This window comes from Cupressus sempervirens, chromosome 10 (genome assembly GCF_028749045.1).
Source record: "Cupressus sempervirens isolate cs-2001-9-10 chromosome 10, ASM2874904v1, whole genome shotgun sequence".
In the NCBI taxonomy this organism is placed as follows: domain Eukaryota; kingdom Viridiplantae; phylum Streptophyta; class Pinopsida; order Cupressales; family Cupressaceae; genus Cupressus; species Cupressus sempervirens.
In genome coordinates, this window is record NC_143127.1 from 105,625,599 (window position 1) to 105,643,073 (window position 17,475).

General features: G+C 34.1%; 1 protein-coding gene across 1 annotated transcript in view; it reads left to right on the top strand.

The window, feature by feature from the left end:
- The first annotated feature begins 1,545 nt into the window (after positions 1-1,545).
- LOC149532820 (uncharacterized) overlaps positions 1,546-17,475 on the top strand; it is a 37,945-nt gene continuing 22,015 nt past the window's right edge. The window contains exons 1-3 of the mRNA XM_089803500.1: positions 1,546-2,037; positions 3,041-3,084; positions 3,175-3,306. Coding sequence (XP_089659626.1) covers positions 1,785-2,037; positions 3,041-3,084; positions 3,175-3,306 — 429 coding nt within the window. The 5' untranslated portion in view covers positions 1,546-1,784. The remainder of the gene's footprint in view (positions 2,038-3,040; positions 3,085-3,174; positions 3,307-17,475) is intronic.

A 17,475-nucleotide genomic window follows, 5' to 3' on the forward strand; every position in this document is an offset into this window, starting at 1 on the left:
TTTAGAAGCACCAACATGAGGAAATTCTGGTGGGCTCTCGCCTAGTTGAAAGCCTATCGTCTAATAACATTCTCAAAATCCAATAATAGAAAGTTTTCTAAAATACTTTGGATGATACACAATGTAAAAAGAATCTGATTCAGTTTTAATAACTAAAGATAAACTAAGCTAAAGGAGAAATAGATAGGGCTCAGGAAGCCAAAGAAAGGGTTTCAAAATTGGCTTTCTTTTCTACAAATTTTGTGCTATAGGGAGATGGAGGTTCTAGATTCTAGCCTTGCTAGGGGAATTTTATTTCTGTTTGTATTTTTAATGTAGGGGAAGAGAGATATTTTATTTCCAAATAGTGATTTGTATACAGAGATAGCTAGATTTGTGTTGTCTTGTTGTCTGTTTAGAGAGGAGAAACATTAGTATACCAAAACTTTGGTTTTAGATACTCGTCTCTTGATCAATATTAATCTTTGAGTTATTTTAGTTTTATGTGAATGTAACTCTATCTTATTTAATTACATGCATGATTATCATCTGGTCTTTAGTTACTCATGCACTTGGAAAGATTAGACATGCCTCTCTCCTACTTATTTTCTTTGTAATGTAATAGTCTCAATAAGTGGACTTTGTGTCATTCCTTATTCGTGGGTAGATGTTCGTGTTCCTTTATTACGTTCAAGTTAAAAGCATTCCCAAAATTTATATTCATCGAAAGAAGGGAGTTGTACCTTCCTATCAAAATTTAGAGGGTGTTTATGTATTCCAATTGCTAAGCGACCTAGTGTCAGTTGCATGAGTTGTCTTCTTGGCTCAAGCATTCAAGAGTCACGTTAAGGTTGTTTTGTAAAGGAAAAATCTGTTAACAAACAACTATATACATATCTTTTAGGGAAAAAAACTATGAATTTATTAGAGGCTTTAGCAAAAACTAATAAAAAAGAATGATAAAAATTATAATCGTTAAATAAACCTTACCTAAATTTTTATGGTCGTCTTCTATTGTTTTAGGCTAGGACACTTATCTAGGCTGTCACATTTTACCAACTTTCTATCACACTTGACTTTTTTTTTTTTTTTTTTTGCTTAATTTGTTCACGAGAAAGATGAAAATACTATTAGGAAAAATTAACACAACCAATTGTAAAGCAAAAATCAAAATTTAAAATTTCATTTTAATAGAAAAGATTCGCTAGGAACATAGGACAAGTGAAATTCTCACTAGTTTGCTCCCTTTCCAAAGTAGGGATTAATGCTAAAAAGAAGCTCAAACATTAATTTCCTTTCCACCACTAAAAGACAAACTATTAAAATCACAATTATAACATTCTAAAAACACCAAAATTTAAATATCTTGAATATTATTTTTAATTTATAAAAAATAAATCATTGAATTAATTAACATTTCACAGAAAATAACAATTTAAAGAAAAATCTATAATTTCATTCAAATACATTCTAAAATTATTCTCAATAAAAGAATGGGCAAAAAAAAGGAGCCAACCAAAAATAATCCCTTTTAAATCAAATTAAACACTTGGCAGATGCAAAAGCAGGGCTATCCAAAACAAAGACTTTTCAGGATACAGATATTTCTTCACCTGACAATCGTTTGCGCGCAACTGATTTTTTTCCCGATATGGTCTGCCACATGTATGGCCATGAAGGAGCACATAAACCATTTGATTAAGATTCAAACAAATATTTGGGCCGCACCCATGTGCCCAATTTCATTTTCTGAACCACGTTTTCTATATTTTGTTGATACCCATTAGCGATATCTGCAAAACAGGATGGCTCAATTACTCAACACTCTCCACTCACGTACAATCAATCCTCCAAGCCTTTCAAGTCCGAATTCTGTGCATAGAACAGGCCTTACTCATTGCAATCTGTCATGTGGTTTTGAAACCAGAAATTCTCTAGGCAAGTCAATTGCTGCATCTCCCGTGCTAATTACATCCAAGAGATTGCGAAGAGAAATCAGTTGTTCTGCAAGCGTTAGCGCTGGTGGGAAGAAAGGAAATGTGATCGAAGTTGAGGATGGTATGTATGCTTGGAATCCGAATCAGAGTTAAAGAATGTTGTGGTCCAATAGAGAAAATGTGTTTAGGACCTAACAAAAATTTGTAATTTGTTCAGGATACAATTGTTACGGGGTTATAGTTTAATGCCTACCAGAGCATGTTTACTTGTTTAAGAGATTTTATTGTTTAGGTCTCAGGTTTAAAATGAAATTCTCAGGGTTGCCTTCCTTCAAGATTGTGTATAAGGCTATTACAGCAAGCTTATGTCTAATAGTAAGGAATCTTGTTTTATGATGGGAAGTTAAATAGAAAATATCTCCCCTTCTTTGTTTCCAAGTGTTTCCATGCACCCATCTACCAATTTTAACTGTGAATGCAATGTGAATTGTAAGTTTTTAAACTCAAATTCCTTATTAAGGTTGCTTACCTCATTCGGGTGACGAGTTTATCAGTTTGTGGTTGATGGTACTCTTTCATGCCACACGCTTTACTTTTCTGAATATTGTTTTTCTTGTTCCAAACGTAGCCATTAGGTTTATTTTTATCATACTCCCATCCCCTCAAGTTAATGAGTTGTCTGATATACTGCGGTCTTTGATTGGTGTTACATTGGAAGTGGCCCTCCTACTAACCTAATACTCGGTTAATTGTAGATATGTATTGCTACTTGCCAAGCCTCCCCTCTCCTCCTTTGCAACAGAATTCTTGGAATTGTTTCTGCAAATAAGAGATCCTCATATCATATCGTCTTACCCTTTTACTTATTTGTTAATACCATATTGGTTTTTGCTATTTTAACTTTCCTTCTCTGTTCATGCTTTTCATTTACGAATTTTATATTGGTATCCATTATTATAATGCAGAATATACACGCCATAGGCGTGTTTGTAGTTGTCTAAATTTTACTCGAATATCTGAGTCACGAGGTCTTATTGATTTCTTTCAGTGCTAGGATTTTATACTGTGCATTTGTTGCTTTGAGGTGTTGAATTTTATGGAAAAACAATTATTTTGCTAAACAGGTGAGGAGCTAGAGAAATACATCCAAGAAGCAGGAGATAAGCTGGTACGTAGCATGTTCGTTCTTATGAAATGGGGGAGCTAGATGCCGTATATTTTACTGGTCGCTAAGTAGGTTGTGTTGTTGTTGGCACAGGTGGTGGTTGATGTTTCAACTACAACCTGTGGACCGTGCAAGCTTATATATCCAAAAGTGGTGAACATGAGCATCGAGTATCCAGATACTTTATTTTATAAAATCAACGGAGACAAAAGCAGCAGCACTAGGGTAAGCCCATTGTATCTCAGACATTTCATGTATGAACTTTTGCTTTATTTTTTCTTAACTGAGATAAATTTTAATTTTCAAAGAAACGTGTGGGGCTTGCAATTTGCATTCTCATATCTTATGATTATCTGAATACAAGCATGTACTGTAAGAAAAGAATGCTAATTGACCATAGTCAGCATAAAAATCAGGTGGAGGAACAGGGATCTGTCCTCACACTATACTCTCCTGGTAACTATTATTAGGACTGCTTTACCACTTGTTGATAATTAAGTTTACATTATTAAATAAAACTGCACTCATGTGTGTGTATATATATGTATGTATGTATGTATATGCGTGTGTGTACACACACATATATTTATATACACGCGTGCGTGCACACACACACACACACACACACACACATATATATGTATGTATCTAGATTCTATATATATATAGCATAGCAAGCTTGTAACTGTGGGATGTGGCTCAAAAATATGTTTTAACTTAGCTACTGTCTAGACTCTACAATGTCTTCTCCATTGTGGGAATGAATAATGTTCTTGATGGGGAGTTCAATATAGGTCTTTGAAATTGGTGGAAAGCCTTATTTCTTTCTCCATTCTTATTTTGAAGAGGAACTAGTGTGAAAACCCAAGAAGAGTGTTTGATGGGAAGTATGATTTTGATTTAATGAATCTTGTGAGTTCCTGCTTCATAAGATAGTATCAGGATTTGTTAGCCTATGCATTTGTTTCACTTGCTTTCTGTTAAGAGAGAGCTCAATTGTATGTTGGCTAATGCCTTTGTTGTAGTCTTTGAGTTACTAATAGTTTCATGGCATAACATGGCCATATGTAGCACATATATAAACCGAGTAAACACTATACCAACTTTTAATCTTTTCTCAGGAGCTATGACAACCTATATGTAATCCCCCTTTTTTAACCATAAACTTTCTTTTATACTTATATCCTCATCAAATTTGAAAAGACTTTCCAAGGTGATCAACTCATTAGGAATTTGTTGAACCTCAACTAGAGAATTCTGATCTTCATATGCTTCTTCAATTTTTGGCTAGAGCTTCCTGGTGAACTTTTCAGATAACTACCAAAAAAAAAAAAATTCCCAGCAACTTTCAGAAACCTGCTAGTGATCTCAAATGTCAGGGATGGCTGGTTTTATTACTTTTTCATATGATCTCTATTTTGCAATAGATCATCAGTTGGGCTGAACTGGGATGTTATCAGAGCCATAAAATCAACTGAGCTGAAAGTTGATGACTTTGAAGCAAGTCCCATTCTGTATTTTCATATGATATTTTTTGAACATTTTCTGTTACACGATCATCCTCACTTGACCTATGACTAGGTTAGAATTGCCAAAATCTTATAGCTGCTTGATGCCATTTTCTTGCCAAGTGCACCCATGAATAAGTGATTTATGTTCAGCTTCATTGTTTTGGCAGTTAAATTGGAGTGCATATGAGTGGAGTGTCTTGTTCCCATCAAGAGAGAGTACAGACACACCTTCTCCTTAACCATTGCTACATCTCGCACCATGCAACAACACCATCACAATTTGAATAGATTATCTTATTTCTTTTGGATAATTCCTTTTTGTGCATTAACTTCCAGTGTAAACTGCTATTCATCATATGTGATATATGTACCCAAATTAATAAAGTCATAATTACATATGCACCCCATTATTTCTATGGTCTATAGCATAGGTAGGCTTAAAGTTTTACTAGGGCTCACAAGACAACCTCTGGGATTAAAATGCCGACTTCTTTTAGTAATTTTCAATGAGTACTTCTAGCTGCTTTTCTAAATATAAAAAAAGGGAGAAAGCTCTGATAGTAAATGCTAAATTGAAATCTAATCTAAGTAACTAACATGGATCATCCACTGGATGAACAGATTTCTTATTCATTCCAAACTTTGGACAACTATAATCAACAGATTTCAACTTAAGCATTCATGAGATTATAAAAGGCAAATTCATTAAACAATAACAAGGATAAGCTTGTCACAACTTCTGTAAAATGATTAAACACTTTAGTGTAGTAATAAGATCACACATTTATCGAGTAGTTGACACAGATTGAAGATCAAAGGATGTGAATGGAGTTCTCAGTTCTTGCAAAATGTCAATAAAGTCACATAGAAACTTGACACCCCAAAAACATATAAACTTATAAAGAATATAACAAATCTGCATTCTAATATTAAACTCAAGAAAGATTGCAAATTGGTAATGATGAACTCTGAAAATTCAATAAATTTCTCGGTCTTCCATGACCCTTAGGCCCCTCACTATTGAGTTCTTATTAGCAGCTACCTCGTTCTTTGTATATTGCTCTGTAGCCTTCTGTAGTGCACCTCTTTCTTTTTTCTACACCATTTTGTACACCTTCTCCTTCTAAGCTCCATGCAGCTGTTTTTGATGTTATTGCTGTTTATAAAACCCCCATGATGGGGCAACCTCTTTCCATGATATTCGCCGTCTCCTCACCATTTTATAATGGCAACCCTCTTCTACCATTTTTAACATTCCATATCCTTCAATGTTTTCTTTTGTTTTTAAATGATTTTTATTACTGATTAATTTTGTTTTACACAGCCCCAAAATGGGCAACCCATATCACATTCTCCACACCATCTCACTAATGTAAATATATTGTCATTGATGTCAAGGGAACCTAGATATCATGAAGATAATGCAACAATTGAAGATATAAAGATGGAAGGCATAGCCTGAGGAAGAATAAATTAAAGATAGAAAATACATATGAATTCATATTGATTGAAACAATGAACAATGGAAATAGTAAACAACAACAAACGATAATATATCATTTGAAGGGGGGACAATAGCAATATGTGTACCTGTACAATGTAAACATTCAGTGTTTAAACTCTTTCAAGCCCGATAATAATATTAACAAGATGCCGTCGTATAAATTGAATATATGGATTCAAAGAAATCTTTACCATTACATAGTCGAAGGTATGAATATGGAATACCTCAAAAGTATCGAGGATCAATAATAAATTGAAAGATTCTATGGCAAAAAGAGATAAACTAAAGAGAAAATAAATTATGTAGACGGGTGAAAGGTAAGTTTAACATTTGCAGCGATAAAAACAAATCCACGACAAATGAAGAATATCAAAAGTGATTATCGTGTGTCTTAAGATTAAGAAGAAGCATATGCTACCGAAACATTGTGATGCTTACCATAATTAATGAAATATATTCTATAAACTTTTAATTAAATTTGTTTAAAAAGAGACATGACTCTTTGAAAGGTCACAACATCATATATAAGTAAGAGGTGATTCATTTGTAAAAAAATAAGTCAGCAGTTGGAGCAGTTTGGATGAGAGAAGAGCAGAAATAAAAATATATATTCAGATATTATAAATCTGATATATATTTAATCAGAATTTTATAAAGTAGTGTGAGTGCCATATTATTTATCTATTGGAAAAGATTGGCTGACTTCAAGGCAAAAGAAATCACATAGTTTCCATCATTAGGTTGAGAAAGCAACTACGTAAAGGTGGAGGATCAGATTTAGTATCAAAAGTGGGGAGTAGGTGCTTCCAGTGGGTTGGAACCTACGAACTGTGGGAGTTGTAGCTCCCAGCGGCGAGGTTCTCGCATAACGAGGTTGGAGCCCCTTGTAGGTCGGAGCCTACATACACATTGTAAAAAGATTCAAAGTTATATAAAAATATTTAAATTGCCGTGGTTTTCTCCCGCATTGGGTTTCCACATAAAACTTTGGGTTATTGTGTTCATATGCATAATTGTTCATTTCAGCATTTGAAGTTACTTGTGTGGATTAAAGTTTTAATTTGGCGAAATCATTATTATACTGATTCACCCCCCCTCTCAATATAATTGTGTGCTCTTCAATTGGTATCAGGGGCAGTTCCTCCTATAAAGCCTAACCGCTTGAAGGTAGATCTAAAAGAGTACAATGGGCGAAATCTTTCAAAACGAAATGCCAATGTTTGAAGGGACAAACTATGCCTATTGGAGTATAAAAATGGAAACTTATGTGACGGCTATTGGTTTTGATGTCTGGCAATCAGTTGTAGATGGTTGTATACTGCCTCAAAACCCACCAACGGATACAACCAGAAAGAGAAAATGTGAAAACAATGCCAAAGCGAAACATGCAATTTTGTGCAATCTTGCTGAATCAATATTTTCAAAAGTTATGCACTATAAATCGGCCAAGGACATTTGGGACAAGCTGAAAAATGTTTATGAAGGAACCGAGAATGTAAAGAAATCCAAACTACAAACTCATTGGAAAGTATTTGAAAGTCTCAACATGAAGCTGAGAATATACTTTATAGCCACTTTTTTTGATCGTGTAGATGATGTTGCCAATTCTATGCAAGCTCTTGGTCAGGAAGTAAAAGAAAGTCTTGTAGTTGAAAAGATTTTAAGATCGCTATCTATGAAGTTTAATTCTAAAATTTCTGCAATTGAAGAAAGAAAAGATTTAGATAAATTGACAAAAGATGAATTACATGGAATTCTTTCCGCTTATGAAATGAGAACCAAAAGCAATGAATCAAAGAAAGAAATAGCATTTAAAGCATCTAAGAAAAATAAAAGCAAAAAACAAATGTCAAGTGAGAGCTCAGATAGTGAATCAGACAAAGAAGAAGCTTACTTCATGAGAAAGCAAAAAGGAAAGAATGAAAAAAACAAAGGAAAGTTCAAATGCTTTAATTGCAGAAAGCCAAGCCACTATGCATCTAAATGTCCTCTCAACAATAGTGACTCCATTGAAGATGAAAATGAAGCTTTCTAAAAGAAGAAATGGGAAAAGAACAAAAAAACTTAATAAAAAGAAACAATTTCAAAAGAAGGGTAAAAAGAGGTTCTACTCCAAAAGGGAAAACAATTCTTCGGATGAAGATAGTGAGGATTGGCCAAGTGATGAGGAGGATGAAGTTCTCTTTGTGGCCGAAGCCGACCTAAATAATGTTCATGAGGATGAAGAAGATGAATCTTGTGATGAAGAAAATGATGTTGATCTTGAAGAAGAACTCAATACGCATCCAATGAAAATATAAAATTAAAGAAGAAAGTAATCAAATATAAAGCTGAATCCGAGAAAACACTAGAAGCATTAAAAACTCTTGAAGAGGAAAAGAAACAAGTAGAAGATAAGTTAAAGTCCAAAACAAAGAAGTGTGTCAAATTGGAATTAGAAGTTGAAAAATTGAAAAAAGAATGGGAGGATAGCACTATCAAATTAAAGGACAACATTAAGTTTGGGAAAAGTTCAGAAATTCCAACTACTATTATAGACAGCCAAAAACCCGCTTCTAGCAAATCTGGAGTTGGTTTTAAAAGAAATTCAAACAATGATAAGTCTTTTAAAGGATTCATCAAAGAAGGTGATAACATAGCTGAAAATGAAATATCAAAAGAAGTAAACAAACTTGATGATGTGCATAAACATCATTATAAGTTCCATGGCTATTGTTATTCATGCAATCATTTTGGGCACAAAGCAATAGAATGTAAAACAACAAAACAACATATGAATGATTGGAAAAGGCCATATCATAGACAATATTTCTCCTACACCTTCAATGGATATTGTTACTCTTGCAACTAGTTTGGTCATAAAGCACTAAATTGTAGAAGCAAAGAAAGGATCACTTCAAACTTCAAGATCAAAATTCTTTTGCTCCATTGGTTGATCTTGATATTCTATGTTCAAATTGTAATAACTTTGGACATGCTGCCCATCAATGTAGAACAACTTTTCTTACAAATCCATCTAAGAAAGAAAATCATGCTAACAAGAAGGTTTGGAAAAGGAAAGAAAAGTCTCTATTTGTTTAAATAGCCTTACATGCGCAGAATAAGAAAGATAGATGGTATGTTGATTGTGGGTGTTCAAGACATATGATAGGGGGCAAAAGAAAATTCATTTCATTTGAACCAATCAGTGATGGATCCGTAGAATTTGTGATAGCACAAAACAAAAAATAAAAGGAAAAGGAACACTTAGTCTAGACCATGGAAAATCCAAAACAAAGAATGCCCTATATGTAAAAGGATTAAAAGAAAGCTTGCTAAGTGTAAGTCAGCTTTGTGATCAAGTTCATAATGTAATATTTCATCCTAAAGGTTGTGAAATTTAGGACGGAAAATTGATAGCTAACACAAAAAGAACAACAAATAATTTATACATTCTACAAGAGATGAAAATGAGACTTGTTTCTTGGCTCAACAAGATGAAAATTGGCTGTGGCACAAAAGATTGGGGCATTTAAACTTTGACAACTTGGTCAAAATCAGTTGTAAAGGAGCTGTAAGAGACATACCAAAATTATCAAAACCTTCAAACACCATTTGCAAACAATGTCAATTGGGAAAGCAAACAAGAAGCACATTCAAGACTAAGAAGTACTCTACATCAAAGCCACTTGAACTGGTGCATTCAGATTTATGTGGACCAACTAGGACAAAAGGTCTTCAAGGAGAAAGATATTTCATGTTATTTATTGATGACTCTAGAATGATTTGGGTAGCCTTCCTAAAAGAAAAATCAGAAGCACTTGACAAGTTCAAAGCCTTCAAAGAACTAGTTGAAAATGAAATGGAGACAAAAATAAAATGTTTTAGAATGGATAGAGGAGGAGAATTTACATCACATGAATTTGATATGTATTGTGAAAAGAATGGAATAAAAAGACAACTTTGAGTACCTAGAACTCCTCAACAAAATGGAGTGGTTGAAAGAAAGAAAGAACGGTTCAAGAAATGTCAAGGGCAATGCTTAATGAATCTAATATGGCCGATACCTTTTGGAAAGGAGCAGTACATACAACAGTCTACAATTTAAATTGTGCAAAAATAAGAGTAAATCATGACAAGACACCTTACGAATGATGGAAAGAAAGACTAACATCATTCTAATATTTCAAAATCTTTGGAAGTACATGTTATATAAGAGGGGGCTGAAGTTGACTTGGCTAAATTTGAAGCTAGAGAAGATGAAGGAATCTTTTTTGGATATTCATCAAAAAGTTAAGCATATAGATGTTACAATAAAAGACTTCACAAGATTGTTGAAAGCGCAAATGTAAAAATTGATGAAGAATTTGAAAAGAAAAAAGAAAATGCAGAAATACCAAGTACATGTCAAGAATAAGAAGATCCAAAAGATGAAGAAGATGAAGAAGAAATTGAACAAAAACCTTTGAAGACACCAGCAAAAACTCCTTTAAAGACACCAACAAAAACTCCTTTAAAAACACCATCAAAATTTGTCCAAAGAAATCATCCAGAAGACTTGGTAATAGGAGATCTAGAAAAGGAAGTTCAAACATGAAGAAGATCAGAAAACAATGATGAGCATGTATACCTTTGTCTTGTATCAAAAATTGAACCAAAGAACCTGAAATAAGCCAATGAAGACCAACATTGGGTAAAAGCTATGGAGGAAGAATTGAACCAAATCGACAAGAACACCTAGGAAATTGTTCCAAGGCCAAAAGATAAAAATGTCATAGGAACAAATGGGTGTTCCGGAATAAAATGAATGAAAATGGAGAAGTCACTAGGAACAAAGCAAGACTTGTCTATAAAGGTTATACTCAAGTCGAAGAAGTGGATTTTGAAGAGACTTCTGCTCCAGTTGCGAGATTGGAAGCAATCCGGATGTTTCTAGCATTTGCAAGCCATAAAGCATTCAAAGTTTACCTAATGGATATAAAATCAGCTTTCCTAAATGGAGACTTAGAAGAAATATATGTTGAATTTTCCGAAGGATTTATATTGTCTAAAAAAGAGGATCAAGTATGTAGATTGAGAAAAGCACTTTATGGACTAATGCAAGCTCAAAGAGCTTGGTATTCTAGATTGGATAAGTATCTTCAAGATCAAGGTTTCAAAAGAGGTATGGCTGATAGTAATCTATATATCAAATCTGAAAATGACAAACTTTTGATAGTAGTTGTACATGTAGATGACATAATATTTGGAGGAAGTGATAAAATGTTTAAAGAATTTTCCATGAACATGCAACAAGAATTTGAGATATCCATGCTTGGAGGATTATCCTTCTTTCTTGGATTGCAAATAGAGCAAACAAATAAAGGAATATTAGTTTCCCAAGGTAAATATATCAAAGAAATGTTGAAGAAATTTGGAATGGAAGATTGTACTCCTGTTGGCACCCCTATGATTACTGGATGCGAGCTTAGAAAAGAAGATGGATCCCCAAATATAAATCAATCCCAATATAAATCCATGATAGGAAGTTTGTTAGACTTAACAGCTACAAAGCCTGATATCTTGCAAGCTGTTATGTGGCCTGATTTCAAGCAATGCCAAAAGAGACTCATGTTCTAGCAATTAAAAGAATATTTAAGTACTTAAAAGGTACTATGAATCTTGGTTTTTGATATCCAAGAGGAAAAGATTTCAGTCTCACCGCCTGCATAGATGTAGATTTGGAAGGCAATATTGATGATAGGAGAAGTACAAGCGGAGGTGCATTTTTTCTTGGTAATTGCCTAGTATCATGGCTAAGCAAGAAGCAAGGATCAGTAACTTTATCTATCGTAGAAGCTGAGTACATCGCAATAGTAGCTAGTTGTACACAAGTGCTTTGGATGAAGCAAACTTTAAGAGATATAAAGTTGAATTTGAGCATCCTATTCCTATCTTTTGTGACAACACAAGTGCAATCAGCATATCAAAAAATCCGGTCATGCACTCCAAAACGAAGCATATTTCAATCAAATACCACTTTCTAAGGGAACAAGTACATGAGAATCAAGTCAAGTTGGAATACATCAACCCAAAGGAGAAAATCGCAGATATCTTCACAAAACCTCTTCCAAAGGAAACTTTTGAGTGCCTAAGGGAGAAATTGGGAGTAGTATCACTCTCATCCATTCACTCAAAGTTTCATAAGAAGTATGAGTTCAAGGGGAGCATTTCTTTTGTCCTAGAGTCCCTTTTCCATTGATAACAAAGGGGGAGAGATTGGAGAGAGGGGGAGCCTTGTGCAATAAAGACCATATAATTAAGAGGTTGCCATCAATGACAAAGGGGGAGATTGATGGAAATATATTGTCATTGATGTTAAGGGAACCTAGATGTCATGAAGATGTTGCCCAAGTTTCAGTCATATCTTCTTGCTTTAATGTTTGAAGTTAGTCAAGTGTCAATGTATTGAGTCTGAGTATAGATTGCCCTTATGATGGCCTGTTGTAACATCTGGTTTTCTCGGGTCTAAATTAACATCTAACATACTCAAAGAATACAATTATTACTTCGTTCCATAGGAAGACAGTTATATCATTCATGCTCATGTGAATAAGATTTACTATTAAAATCAGTTAGACAAATTTTTTTAACTAAAAACTCGAAATACCATCGAATGAAATTACTACAAAAATTGAAAACCACATACTTTGGAAAACTGAGATCGAAATCAAACTAGGGATTCTTCTGCAACCACCTGAGTTAGTTCACAAATACAGTATAACAATTTCACATGACAACTATCATCTAAAAATTGCTATCTCAAAATTAAATGATGATTACAATTAAATACCACTATATTTAAAATTAGGGCATCACATACCACTGAAATCATTAGGGCATTGATTACCATTGGAATCTTTTAGGGCTTTTGATACCATTGTATCACTTAGGACTTTTGATACCATTGATTCAAATAGGGCTTCCGGTACCATGGATTCAATTAGGGCTTCTGATACCACTGATTCAAATAGGGCTTCTGATACCACTGATTCAAATAGGGCTTTTGATACCATGGATTCAATTAGGGCTTCTGATACCATGGATTCAATTAGGGCTTTTGATACTGCTGGATTCAATTAGGGCTTTCGATACCGTTGTATCATTTAGGGTCCTAGCTATCACTTAATCAATTAGGGCTTCAAATTCCTTTCCTTCTGATTACTTAACTGTGACAGTAACTCGAGATTAGAAATATACTTATATTCAATATTCATATAAATGAAAAGCAATCCATGAATCTATCTCTTGTCTCTAGGTGTAAAGTGACGGTAACAATGAATTAACTCAATTTAATCTTACCTCCTCATAAATAAAAGTGATAATACCTATTTCCGATAAACAATTGAATGCATAGCTTATCTCTGTCTGACGCACGTCTGACATCTTGGGGAGAGGTGAAACATTGTTAGGGGCTTAACCACCCAACCTCAGACCACATCTTTATCCCCACACAACCTCTAATGAGAAAGGCCCTCCCTACCTGGAATTGACAGGGGCCATCTTGCCATCCACTAGGCATCCTGGTATTTAACACACCATACGACTTGGCAGCAAAAGATTACAACAACAAGATCAAGCATGAGTTATTAATTAATTCATATTAAAATGATAAACATTGATATGTCATAACTGATTATTGTTTCATGTTATTGCAGATTCATTTTTCTCACCTCATCACCCATTTCCTCGGTTACACAACCGGGTGAGTCCCAGGTGTTCGAAATTCTCAGATCAACCGATTTTGTTAATTATACAAGAGGATTACCTGCCTCCAACATTTCACAATCTGTGATTACATGATTATGTTCTTTAAAGATTCTAGAATTTGATTGCTAATTCTAATATCCTTCGGCATAATGATTATGGATCCATGCTATGTTTTTCCGGACTATCACTTGCCATGAACAAGGCAAAATTAGAAGGAAATTCAAATCTATAGTATTAACAATATATCAATGTAAGCGATAAATGATATGACCTAATTACACGATTAAAGATCTACTCCATGATTTGATTATGTATGCCAGTCTTGCCTTAATAGTATCCTCCACACAAAGTGATCGAACAGATGTCAGAACAAAATCTGAGATAGTTTTAAAATTAAGTTATAATGAGTGTGTGTGTTGGTGGCCTCTGAATATATTTTGTTGCTCATGCACACACTACAGAATAGGATAGGATATTGATGTTAATACACATCGACCAGAGAGAATACCATAATACAAAAGCAGATAGACTAAATATACTGGAAATGAATCACTCAAACCACAGTGGACTTTGCATAATCACGCCATACTGAACACACAAGATATTTGAGCTGATACTGCAAGAACGAGCCATGCAAAATAATCGAATATATTTACCTCACACACAATCTATATGATGAACATGTATAATAAAACCACTGACAATAATTCTGAAGCACCACAGTAAACAATCCAATAACTCTTGACTCATATATCTCCTCTATCTTTCCTCATGCATCGAGCAACATATAAATTGACTACTGTAAAAAAAATACTGATCAACACTAGTGCAGATATTCACTATACATAGTATCAATGAAGACTTAGCAGCAACCTTCGACTTCTTTCCAGAAGCGAGATAAACAAACAAACATTAGAAAACAGATTAACTTGTTATAGAAGGAGAATAGGCTGAACCACAATTTAACGGAAACAAGTTCAACAATTAATGGCCTCAAAAGAAGCTCCTGCCCTCTAGAACTTGTCTTAGAAAACCAAAAAGAACTTCCCATCCAATACTAATACTTTTTGGCCACTACTTCATGAACAGGTTGACAAACTTTTAATCCCAAAACTGAAATAAGAAATATGCTAAGAATTACCAGATATAAAAGCCAAGAGTCAGCAGTGAAGAAGCAAAGCACACAATGACAATGGTGACAAAGTTAACCTTAGTCGGTCAAAGGCTGGTAGCCGATAATGCATTGGCTGTGGCAGGGTCTGGAACTTGCTAAACAACTTAGTATCTGCACTTCTTCCCTCCTCACCCAGGTGGAATCCCAGTAATTATAACAATCCTTAGAAGAATGTTCCCTACGGCAGATTAAATCAAGAGTAATGATGCCACAAATTGCAGAGATTTCAAAAAGAGAATGAAGCCGGAAAACTATGTGTAAGAAGTCAAAAATAATAGGAAGCCGGAATTGATAAAGGAAGTCGAGATGCTTGCATGGCAAGGAGCAGTAACTTGGACTGCTTTATCAAGGCTTCCATGGACGATGTTGCAGGTATCGGTGGTAATAAAAATGAGGAGAAGTCGGGAAACAAAATAGATATCCCTGTCTGCCTCCCTCACGACTTTTAATTAACTAGCAATCCGTGACTTCTTGGCTCCTTCCATTATTTCAAAGATTCAAGCCATTCGAATTCCCAAGTGCTTAATTCATTTAAAACAAAAAGAGTAAAAATAAATACAAGGTTAAAGTTATAAGACAATTCGAATTGCCAAATATTAGATCGATTATCATGCCAAGTGTTAATTGGTTAAAAGCAAAAATATTAAAATAAAAAGGCATGGAAAGAGAGTTAAAAGATTATAACTCAAAAATTATAATAATTCAAATGATATTATAATTCGAATCTTATTAAAATCTTATATGTACATGTAATATCGCTTATTAATTTATTAAATTATAATGGTGTCAAATCATTTTATATTATATGCACATTTATAAATATTCATTAAAATAATAAGATGAAAGAATATTAAAATCCCTTTGAGATACATTTATATTTTAACTCAATTATTTTAATTAAATTTATTATTTAAATAACTCATGCAGTTCCACAGATGTATTCTATTTCAAGTCGCTGGATCCTCTACCTTGCTGCCCAGTGATGGTGATGCTCTTGCCTAATTCTTTTCTGACAATGCTTCTACCCCCATTGACATGTTTCTTGCAAGAAAATTCCCTATAGTTAAATTATATTATTATAATGAATTATTTAATCTTAATTAATCATAATGGTTAACCATCTTCTCAATTCCATGAGTTCGTGATTAACGATCAACTAACATGTTATCTTCACTTGAAATCATAATGACTAACTATCTTACCATTTCACCAAATTATAACAAATTAAACTGCCAACTGACTTCATGTGAACCTCAACGGCTATATTTCAAATTAGGTCAAAATTTGGGATGTAACACCTTTCTTCTCATTTTCCCTTTGAGATAACTTGATGTAGGAAATCATATGAGCAATACATTGATTCTTAGCTACATGATTACGTTTGGGAGGGTTTGTTATGCATTTTCTTGATGAGAAGAAGGTCTGAATATCTCTAATGATTCACATTCTTTGTTCCTAATCATGTTGAATACAAGGTTCATGTTGAGAAGCAATTCTTTATGAAAGCATTTTTTCATCTCTGAAAGTTTCTAACTCCATGGTCAAAGATCTATCTCTAGAGAAGGATACATTTTCACAGATATATACAAAGCAAATGTAGAAGAGAACACTGAAGACTGAAGTTGAAGATTGATATACAGATTGTGAGAATAGTTCTAAATCAAGTTCAGTTGAATTCAATACAGAATGAACGTTAAAAAATGCAGAAATGGTGAAAGAACTAAGTCAAAGGTGGCGAAGGCCAAAATTGAAAAGAAAGCGTGCTATTGGCTAGTTGAAAAGTCCAAATGCTTACCTATCAAATCGGGTCCCATTTAAATATTAAACGAAAGTTGGATGCCTTCATCCGTTAGATCAAAAAAGATCTGTGGAGGTCATAATGTTGCAATGTAAAGATGCCCGTTTGATAATTTATGCGACAAAGTGACGTGAAGGCATGTGTCCGGTGGGCCATTACATTTCATGAAGCGTAGTCAGAATCTAGTCACTAAATGCCACGAAGGAAAGAAAGTCAACGTCAAATTCTCCAAGCAATAGAATGGTGCCAACTGTTCACCACGGTGTGCCTAGTTGGAAGGAGGGACCCGCACTATGAAACAAAGAGACCTAACATTGTTTTGTTACTACCGTCAGTTCTAAAAGAGATCCACGGATGTCGCTATCTTGCTATGTAAAGTTGCTCGATTGTTATTCTATGTGACAAAGTGACAAGAAGACGTGTATGTGGAGGGACCCACGGAGAAAGTTATAAAGGAAGTCATAACGTTTTGATCTCGACTGTCGATTTGAGATCAATGATGGGAATTCGAAAATGCAATGACCATTGGAATATGAAATACATGGGCTTGGTGCGAAACAACAAAAGATGAAGAATAAACCATTTTCTACAGAATTTTTTGAGATCACATGAAGAAGAATAGTCATCAAGCATTTTCAGGAATATCATGGATTTAGAATCGTCAGCAGAAGAGATACTA